A 27,950-nucleotide genomic window follows, 5' to 3' on the forward strand; every position below is an offset into this window, starting at 1 on the left:
CTGCAGGTTGGGTCTGGCTTCCCCCAGCCTTTGGATCCATGTAATACATGATCCCAAGGGGAGGCATCTCCTAGAGCTTCCCCATGTCCCGTGGAACTCAGGACAGTGAGAAACTTGTAAGTCATCTGTAAGGTGACAATGTATGTAAAACATGACAACATTTCTCCTTTATTTGCTGTAGAGGGAAGCCTCATAGCTCCTATAAGGCCAAATATTGATGCTTCTATGGATGTCTGCTTATACACGGAAATTGACAGCTGATATTGATATCAGCAATTTCTGGGTGTCATTTATATGAAGGTTTCAGAGTAGCAGCCGTGTTAGTCTGTATTCGCAAAAAGAAAAGGAGGACTTGTGGCACCTTAGAGACTAACCAATTTATTTGAGCATAAGCTTTCATGAGCTACAGCTCACTTCATTGGATGCATACTGTGGAAAGTGTAGAAGATCTTTTTATTTACACACAAAGCATGAAAAAATACCTCCTCCCACCCCACTCTCCTGCTGGTAATAGCTTATCTAAGCTATAAACATATAAGTAATAAACAACAGGGGCAGCAGGTTTGTAGAAATTTTGGTGGTGCCTAGAACGCCCAGAGCTTGCCCCCCGCAAACTCCACCCCCCACTGTCTAAGGCTCTGGGAGGAACTTTGGGTGGGGGGAGGTGGTCTGGGGTGCAGGCCCTGGGCTGGGGCAGGGGATTGGGGTGCAGGCACTGGGAGGGAGTTTGGGTGCAGAAGGGGTGAGAGGGTGGGCTCTGGGAGGGAGTTTGAGTGGGGGAGGGGGTCTGGGGTGCAGGCTCTGGGATGGAGTTTGGGTGCTGGGTGCAGGCTCTGGGCTGGGACAGGGGGTGGGGATACAGGACGGGGCAAGGGGTGCAGACTCTAAGAGGGAGTGTGGGTGCAGTCTGTGCTGGGGGTGCAGTCTCTGGGAGGGTGTTTGGGGGCTGGAGGAAGTGTGGGGGAAGGGGGTGAGGGTGCAAGCTCTGGGATAGAGTTTGGGTGCTGGGTGCAGGCTCCAGACTGGGGCAGGGGGTGGGGGTGCAGGAGAGGGTGAGGGGTATTGGTTTTGGGACAGAGTTTGGGTGAAGGCTCTGGGCTGGGGCAAGTGGTGTGGGTGTAGGAAGGGGTGCTGGGTGCAGGCTCTGGGATGTAATTTGGGTGCTGGGTGCAGGCTCTGGGCTGGGACAGGGGCTGGGGGGGGGGGGTCAGGAGGGATGAGGAGCATGCATTCAGTCATTTCATAGGGCAGAGTTTTCAGGCTATTAAGATTTGGGGAACTATTCTTCCTAACATCTTCCCTTTGTAGATTTCAGAGGTGTTCACACACTCACCTCCACTGAGCCGCACGGTTACACCCCAATCTAATAGAAGGCTGAGAGGTCTCCAAGTTCATAAAAAGAAACAGACAAAAAATAGAAAAAGGAACAAAACCTTTCTAAGGTTATAAGGGGTTGGATCTCTGCACCTCTCGGCCTTTGGATTCCCCTGGAGCAGGAACTGTACCTGCAGTTGAGGAACCAGGTGCTGGCGTAGATGGTCCAGCACGTTGGGCTAGCAGGGTTTACAGGTGCAGGAGACGAGTGAAGGCTGCATAGCCTGTCGCCATTGTGCTTCATTCCCCAGAGGGGATCAGTCCTGGGATCCTGGCAGCCTGTCTCTCTGAGGCTCTGTCTACACTGGCAGAGTTACAGCACCAGGAGTCACAGTGCTGCTCAGAGAGTGCTGAAGGGAAACTGCTGTTGTGTGTTCACACTGTCAGCTGCCTGCACAATAGTGTGTTCACACTTGCGGCACTTGCTGCGGTATTCGGAGCGGTGCACTCTGGGCAGCTGTCCCACTGAGCATCTCTTCCTCTTCTGCCGCTAAGAGTTGTGGGAAGGTGGAGGGGGTCACGGGGCATCCCAGGACCTGTCCCAATGCCCTGTGATGCCTTGCTTCACATCCCAGCAATCCCTGTGCTTCTGTCCGCATTTGGCGCCATCTTTCAATGGTTGGTGTACTGCGCGCTCTGCCTCTTCGGGCAGCAGGAATGGATCCCACGCTGTTGACCAATATGCTGCTCCCTCCTACTGACACATCACGAGTGGCAGTGGAGTTACTCCTTCAACTACAAAGGCAAGAGGAGTTCGACATTGATCTCACCCCACGTACTAGCTGTGACACGAGACTGCTTGTGGCATTCACAGAGGTGCTGACCACAGTGGAACGCCGCTTTTGGGCTCAGGAAACAAGCACTGACTGGTGGGATCACATCATCATGCAAATCTGGGATGACGAGCAGTGGCTGCTTTTGGATGGGGAAAGCCACATTCATGGGACTCTGTGAGGAGCTCACCCCAACCCTGCAGCACAAGGACACGCGAATGAGAGCTGCCCTGTTATTGGAGAAGTGCGTGGCAATTGCTCTCCGACTGCTACCAATCGGTTGCTGATCAGTTTGAGGTGGGAAAGTCGACCGTTGGACATGTGTTGACAAAAGTGTGCAGGGCTATTAATTGCATCCTGCTCCAAAAGACTGTGACTCTGGGCAACGTGCGCGACATTGTGGATGGCTTCACACAAATGGGCTTCCCTAACTGCGGAGGGGGATAGATGACACACCTATTCCAATTCTGGCACCGGACCACCTAGTCATGGAGTACATTTACCAGAAGGGGTACTTCTCTATGGTTCTCCAGGCATTTGTGGATCACCGTGGGCATTTCACAGCCATTAATGCAGGCTGACCCGGTAAGGTGCATGACGCATTCATCTTTCGGAACACTGGCCTGTTCAGGAAGCTGGAAGCAGAGACTTTCTTCCTGGAGCAGAAGATCACCGTAGGGAAGTCAAAATGTCCACTGTGATTCTAAGAGACCCTGTCTACCCCTTAATGCCGTGGCTTATGAAGCCATACGTGGGGCACCTTGACAGCAGCAAGGAGCGGTTCTACAACAGGTTGAGCAAGTGCAGAATGATTGTTGAGTGTGCTTTTGGCCATTTATTTGTGAAGGGAAGGGTGAAAGCTTCACTCAGGGCTGGACCACTGAGGCTCAGCACCTGGAGGGTGAATTTGAAGAGCCAGAGACCAGGGCTATTAGAGGAGCGGAGCGCAGGGCCATAAGGATCAGGGATACCTTGAAGCAGCAATTTGAAGCTGAAAGCCACGAATATTTTTTGCTATGCACAGGAGTGCAGTGCTTGTAATGGTGGGGGGGATTGTGATTTATGGAGACGATGCACTGTGACGGTTTAAGAAAATCGCCTATTGCTTTGCAGGGTTCTGTTTGCTTTCAGTTAATGGAACGAAGATAGCTTTCAAACCAAAACCATTCTTTTATTAAAAAATCAACCACCGGAGGAGAGACAAACAAACAAACAAAAACACATCAGCACTGCAGGGGATGGGTAAAAGGTTACACATCTTGTTTCAAGTAATTTTCCTCTTAACAGCAGATTTATTTTAAAATTTATCAAAATGAATTCCATTTGAAATAGAAATAATTACAGTCCAGACTGGGTCTCTATCCTCATACATGCTATTTCTCTCACATATTCCCCCACTCTGATTCCTTTGGAGTGAGGTTTTAATTTCAGGATTAGCCACCATTTCCAATACAGTAGGAGTGGGCAGGGAGAGAATGAGAAGAAAATGTGAATCATATTGTAACACTGAAAAGTTTACACTAATTACACTAACTTCATGTTTAATTTCATTGTCGTAGGTAACAACTTATTCAAAGATTACAAAATATAAACCTTTTGGGCGGTTTTCTCTTAATTCCCATTTCCACCCAGTGAGCTTTGTGTGAAGTCACATTCTACAATAACCTAGGAGCCTTCCATTTCTGTGAGTTCATGTCTCCCAGGGTTGTCTCCCAGAAGTGTGGGTGGAAGGGGTCTCTCACTACGTGGGAAGGTTGCATCATGAGAAAAATCACCTGTGCTCTATTTTCACACTTTCTAATATTCCACAGTAGCAGGAGGTGGAGAAGTGATACAAATGTGTTAGACTCAAGAGCAAAACTAGGAGACCAAACCAGAGAGTCAGGACTCAGCGTTCATGTATCCTGCAGTCTGAACTTGGAATCTGATATTCTCCCTCATTGGCTACCATCATTTTCTCAGCATGGAAGTGCTTCTTGTCCAAAAAGGAAGCCAAATTGGGACCCATAGGCATGGAACGGCTCTGAAGGAATCAGGTGAAAAAGACAGTTGTTCCCAGTTTAATCACGGCATCCTTTAGGAGTGTGATCAATGCCACTTAACTAGGGAGCAGCGTTCTAAAAACAGTTTACCTGGGCCACAGGTCACCATAGCGTCCATCACTGGGGTGAAAATCAACCACTCGTACCTGCAATTTCTATCTGAGTTCTTGTCTACTCCAAGTAAGGTCAAAGATTTATTTTACACTTCTCTGATGTAGAATCCTTCACCAACAGTATAACATACCAGTAGCGATAGTGAGGTATAACTCCCCCCAAAATGCACATTTATTTCTTTAATCTGGTGGCACAGGTTTAAATTAGGGACTAAATTCAGGTGTGTCTTAGAATCCCTGTAAGACACCAAAAGTCAGGTAGCTATTAACAATAGGTATCTTTCTGCAGCTCTATCACATTCAACATGGATTTCACTTTCTACACATTTTCAGCATCTCCCAGGGGTGAGCTGAACAGAAATGTCCATTTTTCTCATTCCTACCTAGCTAGGGATTGCATTTCCCAAATAACAGGCAACATGTACCTGATTAGGAAGGAGCTATCTTCAGGAGCCATCTCCTGCAGGGCCTGGGTCACAACTGCTTTGGGAGCCAGATGCATGGGTATTTTGCTTAGTTCCAAGTCATTTACCAGGGAATCCTCTTCCCAGCCCTTTAGAAAAAATATTGACCTAACCAACTGAACAACAGGGGGATTGGGATGGTGATGGGGAATAAGGGAATCCCTCTGACTTATCCTATCTTCTTCTGCTGTTACAGAGGGTGAGATGACATTTTTCTCTATCCTTGCCCTGTTCCTACTCTTTGTTATAGTTCAATATATTTTAAGTGAGGAAAATGGTGGTAAAAATATCTGCTCTCCAGCACAACCTGAAGCAACATCAGAGCAACTGCGAATGAAACAATTTGTTCCCAAAGGGGGAACCTGATGACTAACAATTGCGTTGAAGTGGGGGAACAGTATAACTGGGATGCTCAGGGTTTGTTTAGACGAGGAAAAGTGATGGAGTTCAGGTCAGGCCAAGGGGAAAGCTAATGCCAACCACTGCACCTGGGCTGTATCTGCTCTACAACAATAATTGTCTTTTTACACCAAGATCACTAACTTGAGCTGCCAACGCTATGTACAGTCCTAGTGGATGGAGGGCACGGGTAGTTTTTGCCTCAGTGTAGCTTGTTGGGATCAAACCTCTCTCCCCCACTTGGAGCTGATGAAGATTCCTGGCTGGAGGGACACACACTCCTTCAACTCAAAAAGAAAGGAGTTGATAGAAAAGATCACAGGACTGACCCCAAAGAAGGGTGAGCTGCAAAGGCAGAAGCAGGCAACTCCTCTGGGGGAGCTGAGAGACCACGGTGAAGATGGTGCAAAGATCACTCTGTGGGAATTAGCAAATATGATTTTTTTTTTAAAGAAAAATCTTTGGCCAGCCCTAGTCAAGGCATTTATTATAGTTCTCTCTCATGTGGATTTTATGATGTCTAAGAAGGATTGAACTCTGATTGAAGCTTTTCCTGCACACAGAGCACATGTAGGGCCTCTCGCCTGTGTGGATCCTACGATGCGTGATCAAGTCAGAGCTCTGATTGAAGCTTCTCCCACACTCAGAGCAGGCATAGGGCATCTCTCCTGTGTGGATTTTCTGATGTGAGATGAGGGCTGAAGTATGAATGAAGCATTTCCCACATTCAGAGCATTCATAAGGTTTCTCACCTGTGTGAATTTTCTGATGTCTGATAAGGTTTGAGCTCTGATTGAAGCTTTTCCCACACTCAGGGCACGTGTAGGGTTTCTCTCCAGTGTGGGTTCTCCAATGTCTGATTAGGGTATAGCTCTGACTGAAGCTTTTCCCGCAGTCAGAACACATGTAGGGTCTCTCTCTTCTGTGGATTATCTGATGTGTGAAAAGGTCTGAGCTCCCACTGAAGCTTTTCCCACACTCATGGCATGTGTAGGATGTCTCTTCCAAATTGATTCTGTCGCATGTAATAAGGTCTGAGTGGCTACTGAAGTTTTCCTCTGGCATCTGCTGAGTCTCAAAGGCTTTTGCTTTTTCTGCGAGTGCACAACTCCCGGAAACATTCCCTTTGGATCTTCCTGATAACATTCCATGGGATTCTAGTGGCTCAGCATCTTCCTGCTGGGGTTTCTCCTCCTCATTCTCACTCACTATCCCATCACCTGATGGGAGATGGGAAGAATCCAGGCATAGGTCACTCTCTGTGCCGGAGAGAAAGGAAATCTCAGAGACAGGAATAGAGAAAGGCATGAACAAACCAAAATATGTGCAGGAGAGATCAAACCTATAAGGAGCTGATTTTCCCCAAACCTCTCCCCAGAGGAGAGAGGAAGGGATCAGTTTTGGTCAGCATCTCACCAGAACACTCAGGGGAAAGCGAGATCGGGGAGGGACCTGCTGCCAGTTTTCAGTCAGGATAGGTGGGAAGCCATGAGTGACATCTGCCTAATGATTCCACATCTTCAGGGAACACTCCTGAACTTGGAGAGCTCACAAGGTGTTTGTAGGGCATCCCAAATGTTTCCTGTATTCACAGACAGTTTTTGAGTTGGTTTAACCAATTCCCTACCTGTGCAGGCAGCTCTTGGGAGCACTTCTTTCTCAGAGCAGTGGGGGCCTGGGACCCACGGCTCTTCCCCTCGTTCCAGCTGCGAGATCACATCAGGTTTGGAAACTGGAAACCCTACTCCAGGCAAAGAAAACAAGGGAGGTCAGTGGAATTTGTGGGATACTTGTCACAAGGAATATTCCATGGTTTTAACCCCAGCTTATTTTTAAGCAGTAACATCCCAAGACCAGCTGCCTTGACTCAAAGTGGCAGATTTATTATTATAGGTTTCAGAGTAGCAGCCGTGTTAGTCTGTATCCGCAAAAAGAAAAGGAGGAGTTGTGGCACCTTAGAGACTCAAATTTATTTGAGCATAAGCTTTTGTGAGCTACAGCTCACTTCATCAGATGCATTATTATTATAAATTATATTTGTGACAAAGTGGGACCGTTCTTAATGTTTCCTCTGAATACTGTAGGGGTGCCTCCGTTTCCCCTATGCATTTTGTAAGTCTCTAGGTGGTGGGATAAGGCAGTGTAATTGTTGCAGAGCAAGGGGCCAGTGTACATAAATGGCCGACACTCTGTCTCCTATCAATCGATGGTCTGGGCCCTTCCCCCTCTGCAAGGTGATAGCTAAAGGGTTGGAGAATAAAGGAATCAGGTGACCCCCTGTCCCGGGAAAGGGACAAATCCCAGAGGAGGAGGGGCTGGAGGGTGAGTCAGTTTGGGCTGGCTGGGGATGAGGAATGAAGTGCAGACATGGTTGTTTGGCTCACTGCCCCCCAAAATGGACCCGGCTGAGGGGTCCTGTTCTCTGTACCTACAAGCTCTGTTTTAGACCGTGTTCCTGACATCTAATAAACCTCTGTTTTACAGGTGGCTAAGAGTCATGTCTGACTGCAAAGTTGGGGTGCAGGACCCTCTGGCTTCCCCAGGACCCCGCCTGGGCGGACTCGCTGTGGGAAGCACACGGAGGGGCAGAGGATGCTGAATGCTCCGAGGTCAGACACAGGAAGGTGGAAGCTGTGTGAGCTTCTTGCCCTGAAGACAGTCTGCTCACAGAGAGGAGACTTCACCAGAGTCCTGATTGGCTTCATAGGGAGCAGTTCCAGAGCATCACCCAGGGACTCCGTGACAATATTCATTACCTTAGTGCCTAAGGACCAACTAAAAGTGAGTCCCCATTGTGCTAGGCAAAGTACGAACACAGAATAGTAGATGGTCCATGCCCTGAAAAATTTACAATCTAAATAGACAAGACAGACACAGAATGAGGGAAGGAGTAGAACCCACTATTATTCAGTCCTGCCTGTAAGTATACTTGTAAGTATAAGCCTATACTTTAAGAACTGAGGTGTATTTTTATCACTTAGCTAGTTACAGGGGGTATAAAAACAAAGAATCAAAATTACAGTCTGCCTGTGTATGGGCCTTCTCTCATTAAGATAGTCTGAGGGCTTGTTCTTAGGCTAAGGACTTTGGCTAAGCAGCAGGGGCAGCCATAAGCTGGGAAGCGTACAGTCACATCACGTTCCAAGTGAGCCTTGAGTGGGCCTGACTGTTATAAAAAGCCAGTCAGCTGCGAACCAGCGGAGCGGCGAACAACAGAGAGACTAACAGAGGGAGTTTGCCTGGGAGTTCGCCCGGGGAGAGCCCACTGAGGCTTACATCTTGCCGGCTTCTCTAAGTAGTTACTGCAAGTCCTGAGGAAGCTCGTAGAAGGAAGGTAATATGGATGGGGAGCGTTCAGCTGTTGTGACCTGCACTGGATGTGGCATGTTTGTCTTTCTTCCAGAGGACAGAAGTGACTTTGTCTGTACTAAGTGCAAGCTGGTCTCCATATTGGAAGAGAAGGTTCAAGGTCTGAAGAAACAAGTATCAACCCTGTGTTGCATAAGAGAAACTGAAGATTTCCTGGACAGACGTCAGGATATTCTTCTATGGACACAACGTTCTGAAGATTCAGAGCAGGCTGCATTGTGGGGACAGGAGGACGGTGAAGAAATTTGGCAGCATGTGACCTCCAGAAGAAGAAAGGGGAGCATCCATGTACCAGCAACGCAGATACAGGTAAGCAACCGTTTCCATGTTCTCTCCACAGGTACTACTGCGAAGAGTGGACTAGATGATACATCTGAGGGAAGGGAACAGAAGGAGACTCCGCTGATTGGAAGGCATGAGATGCACTGTCCTAGGGATGGGGGTTCCACGACCACCACTCCCAAGAGAAGGAGGTGGGTGGTGGTGGTCGGGGACTCTCTCCTCAGGGAGACTGAGTCATCTATCTGCCGCCCCGACCAGAAGCCTGGGAAACAAGCAGGGAGAACTGGAAGTCCTGGCACAGTCAAGGAATTGAGGCGCAAGTGGTGTTCTCGCCATCCTCCCCGTGGAAGGAAAAGGCCTGGATAGAGACCGTCGAATCGTGGAAGTCAACGAATGGCTACGCAGGTGGTGTCGGAGAGAAGGCTTTGGATTCTTTGACCACGGGATGATTTTCCAAGGAGGAGGAGTGCTAGGCAGAGACGGGCTCCACCTAACGAAGAGAGGGAAGAGCATCTTCGCAAGCAGGCTGGCTAACCTAGTGAGGAGGGCTTTAAACTAGGTTCACCGGGGGAAGGAGACCAAAGCCCTGAGGTAAGTGGGGAAGCAGGATACCGGGAGGAAGCAAGAGCAGGAGCGCGCAAGAGGGGAGGGCTCCTACCTCATACTGAGAACGAGGGGCGATCAGCGGGTTATCTCAAGTGCCTATATACAAATGCACGAAGCCTGGGAAACAAGCAGGGAGAACTGGAAGGCCTGGCACAGTCAAGGAATTTTGATGTGATTGGAATAACAGAGACTTGGTGGGATAACTCACATGACTGGAGTACTGTCATGGATGGATATAAGCTGTTCAGGAAGGACAGGTAGGGCAGAAAAGGTGGGGGAGTTGCACTGTATGTAAGAGATCAGTATGACTGCTCAGAGCTCAAGTATGAAACTGCAGAAAAACCTGATTGTCTGGATTAAGTTTAGAAGCGTGTGTGAGCAACAAGGGTGATGTCATGGTGGGAGTCTGCTATAACCACAGGGATGAGGTGGACGAGGCTTTCTTCCAGCAACTAACGGAAGTTACTAGATCACAGGCCCTGGTTCTTATGGGAGACTTCAATCACCCTGATATCTGCTGGGAAAGCAATACAGCAGTGCACAGACAATCCAGGAAGTTTTTGGAAAGCGTAGGGGACAATTTCCTAGTACAAGTGCTGGAGGAATCAACTAGGGGCAGAGCTCTTCTTGACCTACTGCTCACAAACCGGGAAGAATTAGTAGGGGAAGCAAAAGTGGATGGGAACCTGGGAGGAAGTGACCATGAGATGGTCGAGCTCAGGATCCTGACACAGGGAAGAAAGGAGAGCAGCAGAATACGGACCCTGGACTTCAGAAAAGCAGACTTTGACAACCTCAGGGAACTGATGGGCAGGATCCCCTGGGAGAATAATATGAGGGGGAAAGGAGTCCAGGAGAGCTGGCCGTATTTTAAAGAATCCTTATTGAGGTTACGGGGACAAACCATCCCAACGTGCAGAAATAATAGTAAATATGGCAGGCGAACAGCTTGGCTTAACAGTGAAATCCTTGCTGATCTTAAACATAAAAAAGAGGCTTACAAGAAGTGGAAGATTGGACAAATGACCAGCGAGCAGTATAAAAATATTGCTCGGGCATGCAGGAGTGAAATCAGGAAGGTCAAATCACACCGGGAGTTGCAGCTAGCAAGAGATGTTAAGAGTAACAAGAAGGGTTTCTTCAGGTATGTTAGCAACAAGAAGAAAGTCAAGGAAAGCGTGGGCCCCTTACTGAATGAGGGAGGCAACCTAGTGATGTGGAAAAAGCAAATGCACTCAAGGCTTTTTTTGCCTCTGTCTTCACAAACAAGGTCAGCTCCCAGACTGCTGCACTGGGCAGCACAGCATGGGGAGGACGTGACCAGCCCTCTGTGAAGAAAGAAGTGGTTCGGGACTATTTAGAAAAGCTGGACATGCACAAGTCCATGGGGCCGGATGTGCTGCATCCGAGAGTCCTAAAGGAGTTGGCGGATGTGATTGCAGAGCCATTGGCCATTATCTTTGAAAACTCATGGTGATAGGGGGAAGTCCCGGATGACTGGAAAAAGGCTAATGTAGTGCCCATCTTTAAAAAAGGGAAGGAGGAGGATACTGGAAACTACAGGCCAGTCAGCCTCACCTCAGTCCCTGGAAAAATCATGGAGCAGGTCCTCAAGGAATCAATTCTGAAGCACTTAGAGAGGAAAGTGATCAGAAACAGTCAGCATGGATTCACCAAGGGCAAGTCATGCCTGACTAATCTAATTGCCTTCTATGACGAGATAACGGTTTCTGTGGATGAGGGGAAAGCAGTGGACGTGTTGTTCCTTGACTTTAGCAAAGCTTTTGACACGGCCTCCCACAGTATTCTTGTCAGCAAGTTCAAGAAGTATGGGCTGGATGAATGGACTATAAGAAAGCTGGCTAGATTGTCGGGCTCAACGGGTAGTGATCAATGGCTCCATGTCTAGTTGGCAGCCGGTATCAAGTGGAGTGCCCCCAGGGTCATTCCTGGGGCCAGTTCTGTTCAGTATCTTCATAAATGATCTGGAGGGTGGTGTGGATTGCACCCTCAGCAAGTTTGTAGATGACACTAAACTGGGAGGAGACGTAGATACGCTGGAGGGTAGGGATAGGATACAGAGGGACCTAGACAAATTAGAGGATTGGGCCAAAAGAAATCTGATGAGGTTCAACAAGGACAAGTGCAGAGTCCTGCACTTAGGACGGAAGAATCCCATGCACCGCTAAAGACTAGGGACCGAATGGCTAGACAGCCGTTCTGCAGAAAAGGACCTAGAGGTTACAGTGGACGAGAAGCTGGATATGAGTCAACAGTGTGCCCTTGTTGCCAAGAAGGCCAATGGCATTTTGGGATGTATAAGTGGGGGCATTGCCAGCTGATCGAGGGATGTGATCTTTCCCCTGTATTCGACATTGGTGAGGCCACATCTGGAGTACTGTGTCCAGTTTTGGGCCCCACACTACAAGAAGGATGTGGAAAAATTGGAGAGAGTCCAGCAGAGGGCAACAAAAATGATTAGGGGTCTAGAACACATGACTTATGAGGAGAGGCTGAGGGAACTGGGATTGTTTAGTCTGTGGAAGAGAAGAGTGAGGGGGGATTTGATAGTTGCTTTCAACTACCTGAAAAGGGGTTCCAAAGAGGATGGCTCTAGACTGTTCTCAGTGGCAGCAGAGGACAGAATGAGGAGTAATGGTGTCAAGTTGCTGTGGGGGAGGTTTAGGTTGGATATTAGGAAAAAGTTTTTCACTAGGAGGGTGGTGAAACACTGGAATGCGTTACCTAGGGAGGTGGTGGAATCTCCTTCCTTAGCTATTTTTAAGGTCAGGCTTGACAAAGCCCTGGCTGGGATGATTTAGTTGGGGATTGGTTCTTCTTTGAGCAGGGGGTTGGACTAGATGACCTCCTGAGGTCCCTTCCAACGCCGATATTCTATGATTCTAAACCAGTCACACTGAAATAAGGTGGTATTGGGTTGTTAAGAAGACAATTCTGTCCAGATAGTGCCCATCAGCACCAGATAAAGAAACAGATCATAAGATGGTTCATGAAAACTTAGTTTGATAGCACCCTGTCTGACAAGAAATCACTTATCAATGGTTGTGATTTTGAAACCCTCATTTCTCTGTTTTATCTTTTTGGCCACCACTTTTCTATTGTTAACCTGTCTGGTTCTCTAATTGTTTCTGTCTGCTGTATAATTAATTTTGCTAGGTGTAAGTTAATTAGGGTAGTGGGATAGAATTGGTTAGAGAATTATGTTACAATATGTTAGGATTGGTTAGTTAAAATTCAGTAAAATAACTGGTTAAGGTATACCTGAGAATTTTAAATCGGAGAGGGAAGGGAAATTGGACTCATAGAATATCAGGGTTGGAAGGGACCTCAGGAGGTCATCTAGTCCAACTCCCCTGCTCAAAGCAGGACCAATCCCCAATTTTTGCCCCAGATCCCTAAATGGCCCCCTCAAGGATTGAACTCACAACCCTGGGTTTAGCAGACCAATGCTTGAACCACTGAGCTATCCCTCTCCCCATGTTTGTTATGGGGGGGAAACAGGAACGGGGAACAGGGACACAGGCAAGGCTCTGCGGAGTCAGACCTGGGAAGGGAACACTGGGGAACAGACTCCATCGGAGTAGAGAGATAAACCCAACTGGTGTGAAGGTCTTCAGAATATGCTTGCTTGGAAACTAACCCCAATAAACGTCAAATTATCTGCACTTCGGACTTCTGGTCTTTTGCTGCTTGCTGTCTGTGTGACAAGAACCAGGAAAGTGGGAGGCCCTCTAACAAAACTGACATGACCTGATAACGAAGAGGTAAGCCTTGAAGGAAGGTTTTAATACACTTTGGAACTGATCAGGGATTCCCACAAGGACTGATGAGGGGCGATGGTAAATACGCACTTAGATCCTTTGCTTGTTTTATATCTTTTCCCCACTAGGCACACTGTCATGGATCCATAGTTTCCTTTCACTGTGCCTGTCCATTTGTCTTCACTCCAGCAGAGCTCCCTGCATCTGCGAGCCCAGTTCTTCCTGCTCCCAAAAACATAATGAGTCCATGTATGCTTCACTCAGCCAAGCAGACATTCTCCCCATGGACAATTATTCCCTTGTCTCTGTCGGGTATTCCATTGATCTAGATTGGTCCCAGCCAGTCCTTAATGACCCATTCATATCACCCCATGACAGCTCCATGAGAAAATACCTCATGTCTCCTGCTCTGTCTAATCATAGCAATCCCAATCACAGAGGGAAACTGAAGTGTGTATTGGCATCACAGAATTATCACCAAAATTCCCACCTCTATTTTACACACACACACAAACACTGCTCACTGCCCTTGGAGAGAAAGCAAAGCACAAGAACTGGACATTAGTCCAGTGAACACAGTGGAGGACAAGCTGCAATCCTCAAACCCTGGTCAAAAAGGAGAGGCATGTGGGTCCCTAGCCATAGAGAGGGGCTGGCTAGAGGCCTGATACCTGAGAGGGCATTCCTTGAGCAGAGCATGGAGGCAAGACAAAGGCTTAGCTACCCCAGAACTGTGACATTGCAAAAGCACATTTTGGGGAATGAGGAAATCTAGCGACTCAGGTGAAATGGGAGGGAGAATTAAACTCCCACACTGTGTGGAGAAGGTTGGGGAAATAAACACTAAAATTCAGGAGCAACAGCCTCTAATTCGTCTGGAAAAGGAGAATGTAAGAAACAAGAACTGGGCCACGCAACCTCAGGAGGGACAGGCTCAAAGATCCAAGGAGTCTTGTGGAAAGACAGCTAGTGGCTGATACAGATGGGGAGAAGGGAGACAAGACTCTCTCCAAACTCTCACTCCTGTTGACCCTGACCTGATTTTATGATCTATGTCTTGTGGGCAATTTTATACTCGCTAGAGGTAAAACGTCATTATCAGAGTATTGCTTATTAGCTTGGAACATACATGGGGGGCAAGGAGGTGAACAGAAATAAATGGGTTATTAAGCTTTCTACGGTTAAGGGCCTTATATTAGGTTGAGGCTTTGTGGGAGGAGTTATGCTGAAGTCTGGGATTTACTCCCGGAATAGGTCTAAGGAGAGAGTCCCAAGTTAGATATTTTGCACGCTCATTTTGAGAGACTAATGAGGAACCACAAACAGGTGCAATACACCACAGGATTCTGAAAGAAGGAAGTTTGGGGCGGGCTTTAGCAATTAGATTGCTATGCAGTATCTCAGCAGTTGGACCGCATTCATATATTGGAATTATTAATAAATAAGTGATGTAAATCATGAGTATTAATGCTTGATGCTTAATTATGGACTTCCTAAAGGCCATGTATGGGTTGGGGCAGCTATTGACATTCTTGTAATCTTGTAAAGGAGCAGATATGGTATACAGCCATCCTACTGCCATAAGGAAGCGGATAAAATACCTCTCCTAGTTACCATTTTTTCATTTTGTCGGGTCCCCGAGACAATGTAAACTGAACCTGGGCCTTCATTCTGATGGGCTTCCTTGCCCCTCGATCTTTGTTTCCAGTGGTGTCCATAACTTGTAAGTATGCACAGTGCAAGACCCTCTTTACTATACTTATCTTGTCCAGTTGTTATGTGTATTGATCCTGGCCTATGATTTCAATTATAACTGTCTGTATTAAATCAAGTTTCCGTGTGTTTCACCAAATTTCATCTTCTCAATTAACAGAGTAGCCGTGTACCAGGGCAAGATGTACCCCAATCTTATAGGTGTAAAAATGTAATCTTATAGGTGTAAAAATTGTACAGGTTACACTACCAGCCTGTGACATCATCAAAAAAGTGCCCATTTGTGCCTGGGCAGCGGCCCGGCTATGGGAGGGAGGAATGCAGCAAGGACTCAGGAACGGTGGCCGGGGTCGCTGTGCATAGAGATGGGGAGGTTATATGGGGGAACGGGGTAATGAGTGGGAGAGAGAGGGCAAGAGTTAAAATAGTAATATTTGAGAAAAAAATTTATAATGAATTGAAACTGAACAGAAATAAAACTGGAGTGCAGGCTGTAAAGCAATAAGGCTTGGGTAGGGATTCGGGGTTTAAGATCTAGATCCCCAAACCTCTCCTCCTTCCCACTGACCTACCCAGCCCACTTGCTGGGTGCCCTTCCTCCACACTCCCCTCCCCTTCTTCCCATTACTCTCAGCTGGCACCACCTCCCGGCACCTTGGGAGCTTCTTCTGTTCCCTCCTCATCTCACTACCTCTTCCCTCCCTGCTGCTTTTTAGCTCTACTCCTGCATGCACTCTCCCCATGTCATCGCACCCCAGGATTATCTGCTCCCCCCTTCTCCTACCCTCCCATGGCTCTGTTCTCCCTTCACCTGTGGGGTCCTGAATGGCAACATTATATGCTCTCCTATCAAAAGAGGAGCTCATCTGACTGTCACACAAGCCATGCATGAGTCATACATCTATTTACTTAATTTAGAATTCTAAAGGTGGCATATTTTCCTCTTAAAATGAGAAAAACCATGAAAGCTACAGTTATTAACATAGTTATTAATGTATCCAATAAGGATACATTAAATGCAATTTTAAAACGACTGACAGCATTAAAAAGGTACATGTCCAAAAATTATTCTAGTGGCTGGGAGATAAAGCAAAAAAAGGGGGGCAAGGAAACTTATCAAAACTTTTATGACGAATAAAGGTATAAAGTTATTACTACTCAGGTTCTTTAGAGACTGCACAGCTTCTAATAACAGAGGAGAGAGGACTCCTTACCCAGCAAGACCACCGTCTCATAGTTCTCCTGCATTACATCCCTGTAGAGGGCTCTCTGAAAGGGAGCCAGCAGAGCCCGCTCTTCCCTGGTGAAATGCACAGCCACCTCCTTGAAAGTCACCAGCCCCTGAAAAAGCAAGAGTCCAACACTCAGTACCTGCTGCCCCAGTCACAACCCCACTATTCACGGAACAGCAGTACCAGGTAAATGGAAGCTCCAGGATGCACATGTTAACAGAGTCCCACCCCACCTTACTTAGAGCAGCCAGGAGGCATCAGAGGGTAGAAAGAGAGAAACTTTGTGTCTCCCAGCTGACAGACGGAGGCAGGGTCTTCACATTTATCACATACCTACTAGCCAGAACTTGATAGAGGAGATGGGGCTGTTTCTGGACCCTGCTGGTGGCTCCCTGGTAGGAATCCCAACACTCGCCCAATAAAATATATGGAAGAAAGGGGAAGTCAACAGTAAAGAATATAAGTTAGAAGGTCGGAACTGTAGAAAACTGGTAAGGGAAGCTATCAGAAATCAATGACCAATGAACGAAAATAAGAAGGACGTTTTAAAAAGTATATTAATCCTAACAATGGTAGTAGTAAATTACAAGACAGAAATGGCAGAATTACCAAAAATAATGCAGAAGAGGTAAAAGTCTTCAATAAATATTTCTCTCCTGGATTTGGAGAATTAAAATTAGACATGTTTAAATAAGCGGGTCCAGATAACTTGTATCTAAGAGTTTTAAAAGACCTGGTGGAGGAGTGTGGTGGACTATTAATGTTGATTTTAATTAGGACTTGGAACACTGGCAAATTTCCAGAAGACTGGAATAAAGCTAATTCTGTACCAACATTAAAAAGTGTAAAAGAGATGACCAAGCTAATTACAAGAGAGTCAGTCTGACATCGATACTGGGAAAGATAATGGAGCAACCGATACTGGATTTCGTTAATAAAGAATTAAAGGAGAGTAATATAATTAGTACCCATGAACAAAGGTTTAGGGAAAATAGATTCTATCAAACTATCTGGATATTCTTATTGGATGAGATCAAAAGTTTGGTTGCAGCTAATAATATTGATGTAATATACCTAGACTTCTGTAAGGCATACGACATCGTTCAGCACATTATTTGACTAAAAAACTAGAATGATACAAAATAAACATGGCATACATTAAATAGATTAAAAACTGGGATTGTAAATGTGGAACCATGGTTGAGTGGATTTATTTCTAGTGGGTTCCTGCAAGGATTGGTTCTTGGCCCTGTACTATTTAACATTCTTATCAATGATCTAGAAGAGAATATAAAATTATCACTGATAAAGTTTGCTGTTGCCACAAAGATTGGGGGTGGTGGTGTCTAATGAAATGTCAGTAGATTCAGACAGCAGCACTGGGAGTCTGGGAAGTTTTCCCAGCTCTGGCTGGAGGGTTATTTCCTGTTCCACAAAGAGGGGAAGTTCCATTCCCAACTCCTGTGCCTTGAAATTAGGCCCTATCTGACACTACACCCCATATTCAGCATACTGGTATGTTTATAATAGGACTAGGACATTATGATGCATTTTGTGCAAGATGCATCATGTGCAGTGTCATTGGAAAAGTTATGATTTGCCGAATATGATTATCCTATTTGTGTGTATGGATCATGTTTGTATCTGAAGTTATGGATATTGACTATGTATCTGTATTTCAAATGAGCTTATTCTGGGTAACACCACAACTAGCCTTTCAGGTACAACAATGAAGAAGCCAGACAGTGCTGATGGATCATCAACAAGGACAATACACAATGGACCATGCAAGAGCTTAGCACTCAGCAGGGCATGCTAGGGCATGCCACCAGACCACATGACATTGAACTCCATTTTGGTACCTGTAGTTTTTCACAAACTGGACTGGGAACTGACTTTGGAACAAAGGGTTCTTGCCATATAGAAAAGGTACATAACGTGGGGTGTGAAATCATCTCTTGGCCTCATTCCCCAAACAAGAGAACTCCTGGAAACACCTGAGGAACAAAGCCTGAACTGGGAAAAGTGTTGGTGCCAGGGTAAAGGAATTTTTAGCTTGTGTATGGAAACCAGGTGGATTGCTTGTATGATCAGTCAAGGTGAGAAATTGCTAATTCAAATTCTGTCCATCATTATGTTAATCTTAGTTTGAGTTTTTGGTTATTTGCTAAGTAATCTGCTTTGATCTGTTTGCTATCACTTATAATCACTTAAAACCTATCTTTCTGTAGTTCATAAACTTGTTTGATGCTTTATCTTAACCAGTGTATTTTGAGTGAAGTGTCTGGGGAAAATCTCAGCTTGGTTAGCACAAGCTTGTTGTGCATATCTTTCCCATATCAAGGGGAAGGAGAACTATATTAATGAGCTTACATTATACAGATCCCTGTGCACTATAAGATGGTATAATTGTGGATTTCTACGACAGCAGGTGTGCAAGGTTGAGGACCTGGGAAATTGGCTGTTGTCTTCTAGCTGTCCTTGAGTGGCTTAGGTAAAGCACTCAGGTAGCTTAGTTGGGTGTATGGCGCCACCTGCTGTTTTGCTGGGTGATAACAGGGCCTGGAGATGCTGGCTGAATCTCCAGCAAAGCAGCGTGAGAAGAGCCAGCGCAGCTTGAGGGTTAGAGGGCACAGCGGTTCCCAGAAGCCCACCAGACTGCACCCTGGGGGTGACAACCCATCACACCCTAGATTACACACGTCTCAGCAGGTTTGTCATATCCGGTCCCCTTCCTTTCTCCTCCCTAGATATTTCCTGCCTTCCACCACCTCCAGCAGCTCCCACCAAACAGAACCCACTACCAGCTCCCTGATAATCCCTTACCTGAGCCAGCTCCACAGCAGCCATTTCCTTCCTCCTGGGAGGATGGGATGATCTGGAGCAAAACATGGACATTATTCTGTAGCCTGCCAGGGCAAGAAGGGCAACGTGAGAGAATTCAGATGGGGCTTTTGTCCATTCCACATGCCGATTCCCCCCAGGATTTTTCCCTCCTAATGGACATTCTAGGTTCTGCCACGCTGTGAAGCACAGAGTGACCTTATTCCAGTACAGGCCTAGCCCCCTCCCACCAGGGTGGAACCCTCTGAGACATGGTGAAACCCTCCCAGTAACAGAGTCTCTCTGTTACACTTATCAAGTTTGTAGACTATACCAAGCTGGGAGAGTTGCAAGTGCTTTGGAGGGTAGGATTCAAATTCAAAATAACCTGGACAAACTGGAGAAATGGTCTGAAGTAAAAAGGATGAAATTCAAAAAGGACAAATGCAAAGTACTCCACTTAGGAAGGAACAATCAGTTGCACACATACAAAATGGGAAATGACTGCCTAGGAAGGAGTACTGCGGAAAGGGATCTGGGGATCATAGTGGATCACAAGCTAAATAGGAGTCAACACTGTAACACTGTTGCAAAAAAAGCAAACATCATTCTGGGATGTATTAGCAGGAGTATTGTAAGCAAGACCCAAGGAGTAGTTCTTCTGCTCTACTCTGCGCTGATTAGGCCACAACTGGAGTATTGTGTCCAGTTCTGGGTGCCACATTTCAGGAAAGATGTGGACAACTTGGAGAAAGTCCAAAGAAGGGCAACAAAAATGACTGAAGGTCTAGAAAATGTGATTTATGAGGGAAGATTGAAAAAACTGGGTTTGTTTATTCTGGAGAAGAGAAGACTGAGAGGGCACATGATAACAGTTTTCAAGTACATAAAAGGTTGTTACAAGGAGGAGGGAGAAAAATTGTTCTTTTTAACCTCTAAGGATAGGACAAGAAGCAATGGGCTTAAATTGCAGCAAGAGTAGTTTAGGCTGGAGATTAGGAAAAACATCCTGTCAGAGTGGTTAAGGACTGGAATAAATTGCCTAGGGAGGTTGTGGAATCTCCATCATTGGGGATATTTAAGAGCAAGATGGACAAACACCTGTCAGGGATGGTCTAGATAACACTTAATCCTGCCTTGAGTGCAGGGGACTGGACTAGATGCCCTCTTGAGGTCCCTTCCAGTTCTATGGGTCTATGAACCAAAGGCCAGAGAACAGCAGAATAAAAGGAGTCACCTTGGGGGATTCTCCTTGTCATTGTCCCCAAGGGAGCTGTCTCAGGTTTACAAAGTTGTTTGATGCTTCAGCCTTTTATACAGTCTCTCCTGGGAGTGCCCCCTTTCATGGTCTGGGCCTAGTTTCAGCTTTTGGGAAGAGTGACCCGCTCAGGCGCTCAGACGGGGCATTCTTGCCTCAGCACACCTTGTTTCTTTCTGTAGCTTCCCAGTGAGTCCAAATGAGTAGATATTCCTGACAGAGACTGTGAACATAAGAACAGCCCACTGCGACAGACCAATGGTCCATCTAGCTCAATGGCTAATGCCAGGTGCTTCAGAGGGAATGAACAGAACAGGTCATCATCAAGTTATCCATCCCCTGTCACCCATTCCCAGCTTCTGGCAAACAGAGGCTAGAGACACCATCCCTGCCCATCCTGCCTGTGACATTGGCAGATGAGGTGTTAGCTCTTGCAAAAGCTCCCATGTCTTAATTGAACATGGACAAATGCAGAGCTGGAATCAGTCTGGCTCACCTGTGTTAGTATTGTTAGAACAGGTATGAGAATTATAAAAATGTGTTTAGACTTTATTGAATGCCTGTCAGTCACTGCCTGGGTTAATATCTGACTAGTTGCATCGTGAGCCTCGGTGGCTCTGTAAATCAGCAGAAAGGAGAGAGATTTTACCTATGTGAAGTGCTGATTGTCAATGGAATGCATTACACCCTCCCTGGCAGGAAAGGTCCATCAACACCAGACAGACTATTATGGGATGTTAAAGAAGGCAAAAGACTGTTGTTGTGCTCTTGACTTCCCATTAGCTGAGTTTGTAGCTCAGAGCACATGGCAGGAAGGGGATTAAAAAACCCCATACAGAAGGAACGGATTATCTGTATGCTGCTTGGACTCTGGGGGGCAAAGTTTCTAGGCATAAGCAAGAGATCCCCAGCTGCTTAGCCTGTGTTAGTCCTAAAGGATATGTAGAGCTTCCTTATTATAGAAGCTTCTATTACCTTTTGAAATTTAAGACTAACTCCTCTGCATCTATGATTACCTGCTTTAACTCTGTAAACAACTCTTGTTTCCTTCTAAATAAATCATAATACAGGTTATTACAGGACTGGCTACAAGTGTTGTCTTTGTTGTGAGATCTAAGACTCAATTGACCTAAGTAAGTGCCTGGTCCTTTGGGACTGGCAGTAACCTGAAGATTGCTGTGATTCAAGGTGAAAGGCAGTGGTTCTCAACCAGGGGACTGGGGAACCCTGGGGGGCCATGAGAAGGTTTAAGCGGAGCTGGCAAGGAAGGCCAGCATTAGACTTGCCGAGGCCCAGGGCAGAAAGCTGAAGTCCCAGTGCATGGGGCTGAAGTCTGGGGGCACTGAGCCCTACCACCTGGGGCTGAAGCCAAAGCCTAAGCAATGTATGGGTCATGGGGCCCCAGGCAGTTGCCCTGCTTGCTGTCCCCTACTGCCAGCTCTGACTTTTATATGCAGAAAACCACTTACTGTGGCCCACTTGGGCTGTGGAGTTTTTATAGCATGTTGCGGGGGGTGGAGGGGGGGGCTCAGAAAGAAAAAGGGTGAGAACCCCTGGTGTAAGGGACCATATGTCACAAAGGTGAGCTCACCTGCATGGTGAGATCTATGGGATGACCAAAGGGGCCTGTCTGTGATTCCATGCTAATGCTGTTACAGTGTATGAAGCATTTATACTTCATATTTGGTTGGTGAAATCTACATATCGATCTCACAACCAATTTGGGGTTTGTGCCCTGCTTCTTACCAGTCTGCCTGAGACTGGTGCTCATGCTCTCGAGTCACTGAAGACAACGTTACAGAGACTTACGGGCGCAACGCCACCAGCAGCAATTGGCAGCCATGCAGAGCAGGCTTCACAGTGGCACCGTGTGGGCCAAATGGTCCATGGACTCCACCAAGCCCCAGGTCTCCTCCAGTGCACATCAGCATCCCGGCAACCTTCAAAGAGGGTCAAGGCTGCCACTCCCTCAGTGATGATGGATCTCCAGCATAGCATCACCCACACCTCATGACCCACCTTATCTCCTGAGACACAGGTGAGTGACAGAGGGTGCACAACTAATCCTGGGGGGGTAGGGAAATGGATAACAACACACATTTTCTGGGGGTCACCCCTCAGAAAGTGATGGTGACAGGCATTGTGGTGGTAGTAAAGGGGGAGAGGAGGGAGTGGGAGCAGGAGGATCCAGTACCCTCAAAGGCAATGCTGTCAGTGGGTCACCCCACCACCTCAGGCATGGGGCTGATAGGGGGTCATTCCCTGGGCCTGGGTGCTAGTGAAAGGCTATATAAACCCCACGCTGGCACAGAAGCGGTTAAACTGCTGCTTTAGTCTGGACTGGCCCACCCCCTCCACACGTGCAAACCAGGCCAGGACTGGATCAGGAGTTAACAGAAGAGGCCTACTCTACTCAGAGGGGGGCAAACCTGGAAAGGGAACAGTCTGTGAAGCATCTCCAGCCCAAAAGAGAGGGCTGACAGCATTCGGGGCTCTGACCTTCACTGAGGGAGGGTGGGGATCTCCAGAGCTCAAAGGGGGAGCGGGCTAAAACTTGTGCTGGAGACCCAGTAAACTCTGAAGGCGACTGAGACGCTCCCAGGCCCCCCCAGAAGTAAGAAAGGCCCATATGCTGATGGGATCTGTCCACAGTTTCCCCCCCCAACACACACTTTCTTTTCTTTCATTCCTTTATTTACCCTTGTTTGCCGACAGTCGGCTCTTTTGCTGTTTCACCTGGTACCCAAGAAAGGAAGAAAGTGCCCCGAGATCTCAGCCAGAGGGTGGAGCCCTGACGCACTAGAAGGACATGCCCCTGTAGCATCCCGGGGCAGGGGTCATTTGGACTCACAGAGGTCCACCCCAGAAGGCCTGAGGCCCAGCACTTTGGCACCAGTTTGATGGGCTGGATGGCCTCTCACTGCGGGCTGCCAGAAGTTTGGCACATGGAGAAGATACGGGGTGTCCTGGGGAGCAGGAAGCGGGGCAGCATCCCAGACTGCACACCGAGAAGGGAAATGGGAGAGGGGATCAGGGCCACTGCAGTGAACTCAGCCCCTGTCCTGAAGGCCATTGGCAGAAAGTTGTCCCCTCCCTGGCCTACTGGGGTCACACAGTGACACAGAGATCCCTTGGCAAAGGGTCTCTTGGTCTTTGCCAGCAGCTCTCACCTGAGACCTGACAAACCCATCACACCAAACATCTCTTGAGGGTATTTATCCATAGGGGAGAGCATGCGAGGCTGTAACAAAGTGGGTGCTGCATGTGAGTCTTACTGTCCTATACTAATCCTGTGTGTACCTCAGTTTCCCAGTGAACTGCACCAATACTCTGGTGGTGAGAATTGGGTACTTGATTTTTGCTGAGGCCCTCGGGGCAGATGAAGCTTCCCAGCTGCCTGCACTTATGTAACCTGAGACCCAGGAGAGGGGTGGGACTAGGTGACATATTTTGCCCGGGAAGCAAGACAGAGTCGGAGAAGGAGCAACGGGGGGTGTCGGGGGTTGGGTCACTGGAAGTCCGCGTGGGAGGACTGGAAGAGGGGGAGTCTAGGGTGTCTGTCCCAGGACTTCCAAGCTGGACTTGGCTGAAAGTCACTGATTTCTGTGATAGCAAGCTCTGTTCTACGCTGTGTTCCTGTCACCTAATAAACCTTCTGGTTTACCGTCTGGCTGAGAGTCATGTCTGACTCTGGAGTTGCGCTGCAGGACTCTCTCTAGCTTCCCCAGGAGCCCCGTCCAGGCGGACTCACTGCAGGAAGCGCACGGTGTGGAAGGGGATGCTAAACATTCCGAGGTCAGACCCAGGAAGGTCGAAGCTGCGTAAGTGTCTGCCCTGGAGACAGTACAATCAGAGAGAGGTGGCTCCCCAGAGTCCTGACTGGCTTCATACAGAGTAGTTCCAGAGCATTGACCTGGTGACTCCATGACAGAGGCATCTACAAAAAGCTCATAACTGATGAAGACTCATAATGACTGAGAGATCAACGAATGGGGCGTATGTAAGGAACAAAGCATTTATACTGAAAATCTACTTTATGGACTTGGAATGGAAATCAATCACTGAGAGGTAATTGGCCCCAGCATTGGCCCATCCACCCAAGAGGGAGTCATCACCAATGTTCCCTCTAATTTTTTCCATCCATGTGCGGAATGAATTTTGTTATGTGCTCCACCAATATTGAGGTAATGTGTGGATGTGAGCCACCAGTACAAACAAAAATCCTAGATATAAAATATATTTTTAAACAGTTCATAGGTATGGAAGAAGAAGAAAGAATATTAAAACAAGGGATAATTATCAAGGTGCACTGCTTAAGATGTGTATTTAATATGAAATCAAATAAAAAGAAAATTGACACTACCCTTGGAGTACATGTATCCTTTCTAACAACTCAAGATAGTAAACACACCAAAATGTGGCCGACTGAAAACAGCTATAGAAATAAAACACAGTCTTGGGCATTAAGCAAAAGTATTAAAAATATGCACCAGAGGCCCAATTTAATAACCTCCTCCTACCATAGACCACTAAATCTTCAGGGAAAGCTGCTCTCAAAAAATGAAGCATCTGCCAAAACACTAGCATGCTACCCACTTTTGCAGTTCCCCAAACTATCCCTCTTGCATGCATATTATCTGCGCACACAGCCCAGCTTTAAGATGCTAAACAAATCTATGAGCCAACTAGAAATAGTCATGGTCTCATTGCAAATATTAATACAATATTGTCTGATACTGGAAAGGAGAGCAGAAGGTATTCACTCAGGCTTATACCATTTCTATGGGATGTCAATTCTTAATTGGATGAATACTGCACACACATAGAACAGGAAAAAGTAGTAATAAAGCAACACAGACAACAAACAAAACCACAAACAAACAAGTGACAACACTGAAAACATGAAGGGAAGTAAAACATCAACTGGCGGGTTATGGGTATTTTAAATGAGTGCAACAGAGCCCTGTAGAAACAGGCAAAGTTCTCCTGTTTTCACATTGTGTGTGTGTCACCAACTCAAAAACTGAAGAGTAGAAGCCCTGAAGCACACTGAAGCAGGGATCTGTCTGCAAACTCCAAAGCCATGTGTCAAAGAGCTTGCAATAAGGTCTTCATCCTACAAAACACCGAACATCACACCTAGTGCTTGCTACTTCTGAGTCAATGGGAGTACTCTGATGATCCAGAACTATACCAGATAGCAAAGATCTGGCCTTAATGGTTTCCAATACCTCTCCCCAAACAAATTCTAAAACTTAATGGAAATCTCTTGTCTGGAATCCAACTCTAATTGAAAGGCCAAACAAATAAACAGCATCCATGGTCAAGTTCTTCCAGTTTTAACTATTTACCATGTATTGATTAGGAACATAGGATTTTTTTTAAAAAATCATTAAGACCACAGTTTTCAGATACCTACAACACTCCAAAAGAATTATGTTGTTAAAAGAATCCTTGTCTTTCTTACCTTAAGCCATTAATACCCATGTAAACTTTGTTTGAAATGTAACCATACCAATGTCATGAGCTAGGCCTAGCCACATTTGCTCCAGTATTCATTCACTAAAGCCCCAATCCTGCAAACGCCTATGCATGGATGCCCTCCAGAGGCATAACTGTTTGCAGGATAGAGGTGTTTAGATGTTGCTTGTAATTATTAGAATTGGGAGCACTGGCTGTTGGGAGTCTGAAAGTACAGGAAAGAGGAAGGAGGGGGGAGGAGTTGAGAGGCTGGGAGAAAGCTACAGAGGGTGCAGCAGCAGCTTGGTAAAGAGGTTTCCACTTTGAAAATAAAGTCCTGTTGAAGCTTGTTAGTACCCTGCCTGGTTGATACAACATTTTGGCAATGAGGATGGATCTTTTGCCTCTGAACCCACCTGCACCCTTTCTGCAAAGCCCAGGTGAGCCTCCAATTGCTTTTACTACCTGGATCCATATGTTTGAGACTTATCTGCTTGCAATCAGTGCTACAGAGATTTCTGAAGTAAGAACAGGTTTCAGAGTAACAGCCGTGTTAGTCTGTATTCGCAAAAAGAAAAGGAGTACTTGTGGCACCTTAGAGACTAACCAATTTATTTTTGAGCATAAGCTTTCGTGAGCTACAGCTCACTTCATCGGATACATACTGTGGAAAGTGTATAAAATCTTTTTATACACAAAAAGCATGAAAAAATACCTCCCTCCACCCCACTCTCCTGCTGGTAATAGCTTATCTAAAGTGATCACTCTCCTTACAATGTGTATGATAATTAAGTTGGGCCATTTCCAGCACAAATCCAGGTTTTCTCCCCCACCCCCACACACAAACCCACTTTCCTGCTGGTAATAGCAAGAGACTGTTGAATTGCAGTTCATTTGCAAATTGGATACAATTAACTTAGGCTAGAATAGAGACTGGGAGTGGCTAAGTCATTATGCAAGGTAACCTATTTCCACTTGTTTTTTCCTCCCCCTCCCCCTCCGACGTTCTTGTTAAACCCTGGATTTGTGCTGGAAATGGCCCACCTTGATTATCTTTTACACTTTCCACAGTATGCATTCGATGAAGTGAGCTGTAGCTCACGAAAGCTTATGCTAAAATAAATTGGTTAGTCTCTAAGGTGCCACAAGTACTCCTTTTCTGATTGTAATTTGTGACTTTGGGAATATGGCAGATAAGATGATTAGAGACCAGCTCATTGAGAAAACAACCATGCTTCATGTAAGAGAACGCTTACTTCTAGAACCATAACTTACACTAGAAAAAGCGATAACCATTGCTACTCAGATTGAGTCAGCCATAAGCTGAAGCCAAAATAATGAGCATGGATGCAGGAGGCAAAGTCCAGGCTGTGACTCCTTTGCAGAAAAGTTCACTACAACTGCAGACACACAATTGCAAGAGGAAAACTAATGAAAAACCACCAAATTAGCAAATTCAAGATACAGTAAAAGCATGTTTTTGCTGTGGATCACCACAACACCTTGCAAGCTACACAGGATGTCCAGCAAAAGTAGCTCAGTGCAATCATTGCCAAAAGACTGAACATTTTGCTAAAGTATGTCGCAGTAGCCAGTTCAATCAACAGGTGCATGTAGTTACAATACCAGATGTTACTGTGCTGAGCATGGACAAAAGCACTACTGCACATATTCAAGAACAGAAAGTGCACTGTAAACATTTCCGCCATACCCTTAGGCAAACCACACTATATTCAGCTAATGTTGGACACTGGCTCAGCAGTATCTATGCTACCTGATTCCATCTTTCTGCCTTACTTTAAAGATGTGCCTCTTACTGAACCCAAACTTCACTTGGTGTGCTATTTGAAAAACCATATTCCAGTACAGGGCTGCCTGCCAGTAATAGTTACTTTTGGTGATTGCTGTGTAACTGCAGAGTTCTACATTGTCCACAAAAAGGAGTACTTGTGGCACCTTAGAGACTAACCAATTTATTAGAGCATAAGCTTTCGTGAGCTACAGCTCACTTCATCGGATGCATATCGTGGAAACTGCAGCAGACTTTATATATACAGAGAGAATATGAACCAATACCTCCTCCCACCCCACTGTCCTGCTGGTAATAGCTTATCTAAAGTGATCATCAGGTGGGCCATTTCCAGCACAAATCCAGGTCACCAGCAGGAGAGTGAATTTGTGTGGGGGGGGTGGAGGGTGAGAAAACCTGGATTTGTGCTGGAAATGGCCCACCTGATGATCACTTTAGATAAGCTATTAC

At 46.5% G+C, this 27,950-nt stretch overlaps 1 protein-coding gene across 1 annotated transcript in view; it reads right to left on the reverse strand.

The window, feature by feature from the left end:
- Positions 1–3,294: 3,294 nt before the first annotated feature.
- Positions 3,295–27,950, reverse strand: part of LOC311514003 (zinc finger protein 184-like) — a 48,815-nt gene continuing 24,159 nt past the window's right edge. The window contains exons 3-6 of the mRNA XM_084616259.1: positions 18,976–19,027; positions 16,132–16,258; positions 6,793–6,906; positions 3,295–6,424 (exon numbers count right to left, since the gene is read on the reverse strand). Coding sequence (XP_084472385.1) covers positions 5,637–6,424; positions 6,793–6,906; positions 16,132–16,258; positions 18,976–18,999 — 1,053 coding nt within the window. The 5' untranslated portion in view covers positions 19,000–19,027 and the 3' untranslated portion in view covers positions 3,295–5,636. The remainder of the gene's footprint in view (positions 6,425–6,792; positions 6,907–16,131; positions 16,259–18,975; positions 19,028–27,950) is intronic.

This window comes from Lepidochelys olivacea (assembly GCF_965140295.1).
Source record: "Lepidochelys olivacea isolate rLepOli2 genome assembly, chromosome: 28".
In the NCBI taxonomy this organism is placed as follows: domain Eukaryota; kingdom Metazoa; phylum Chordata; order Testudines; family Cheloniidae; genus Lepidochelys; species Lepidochelys olivacea.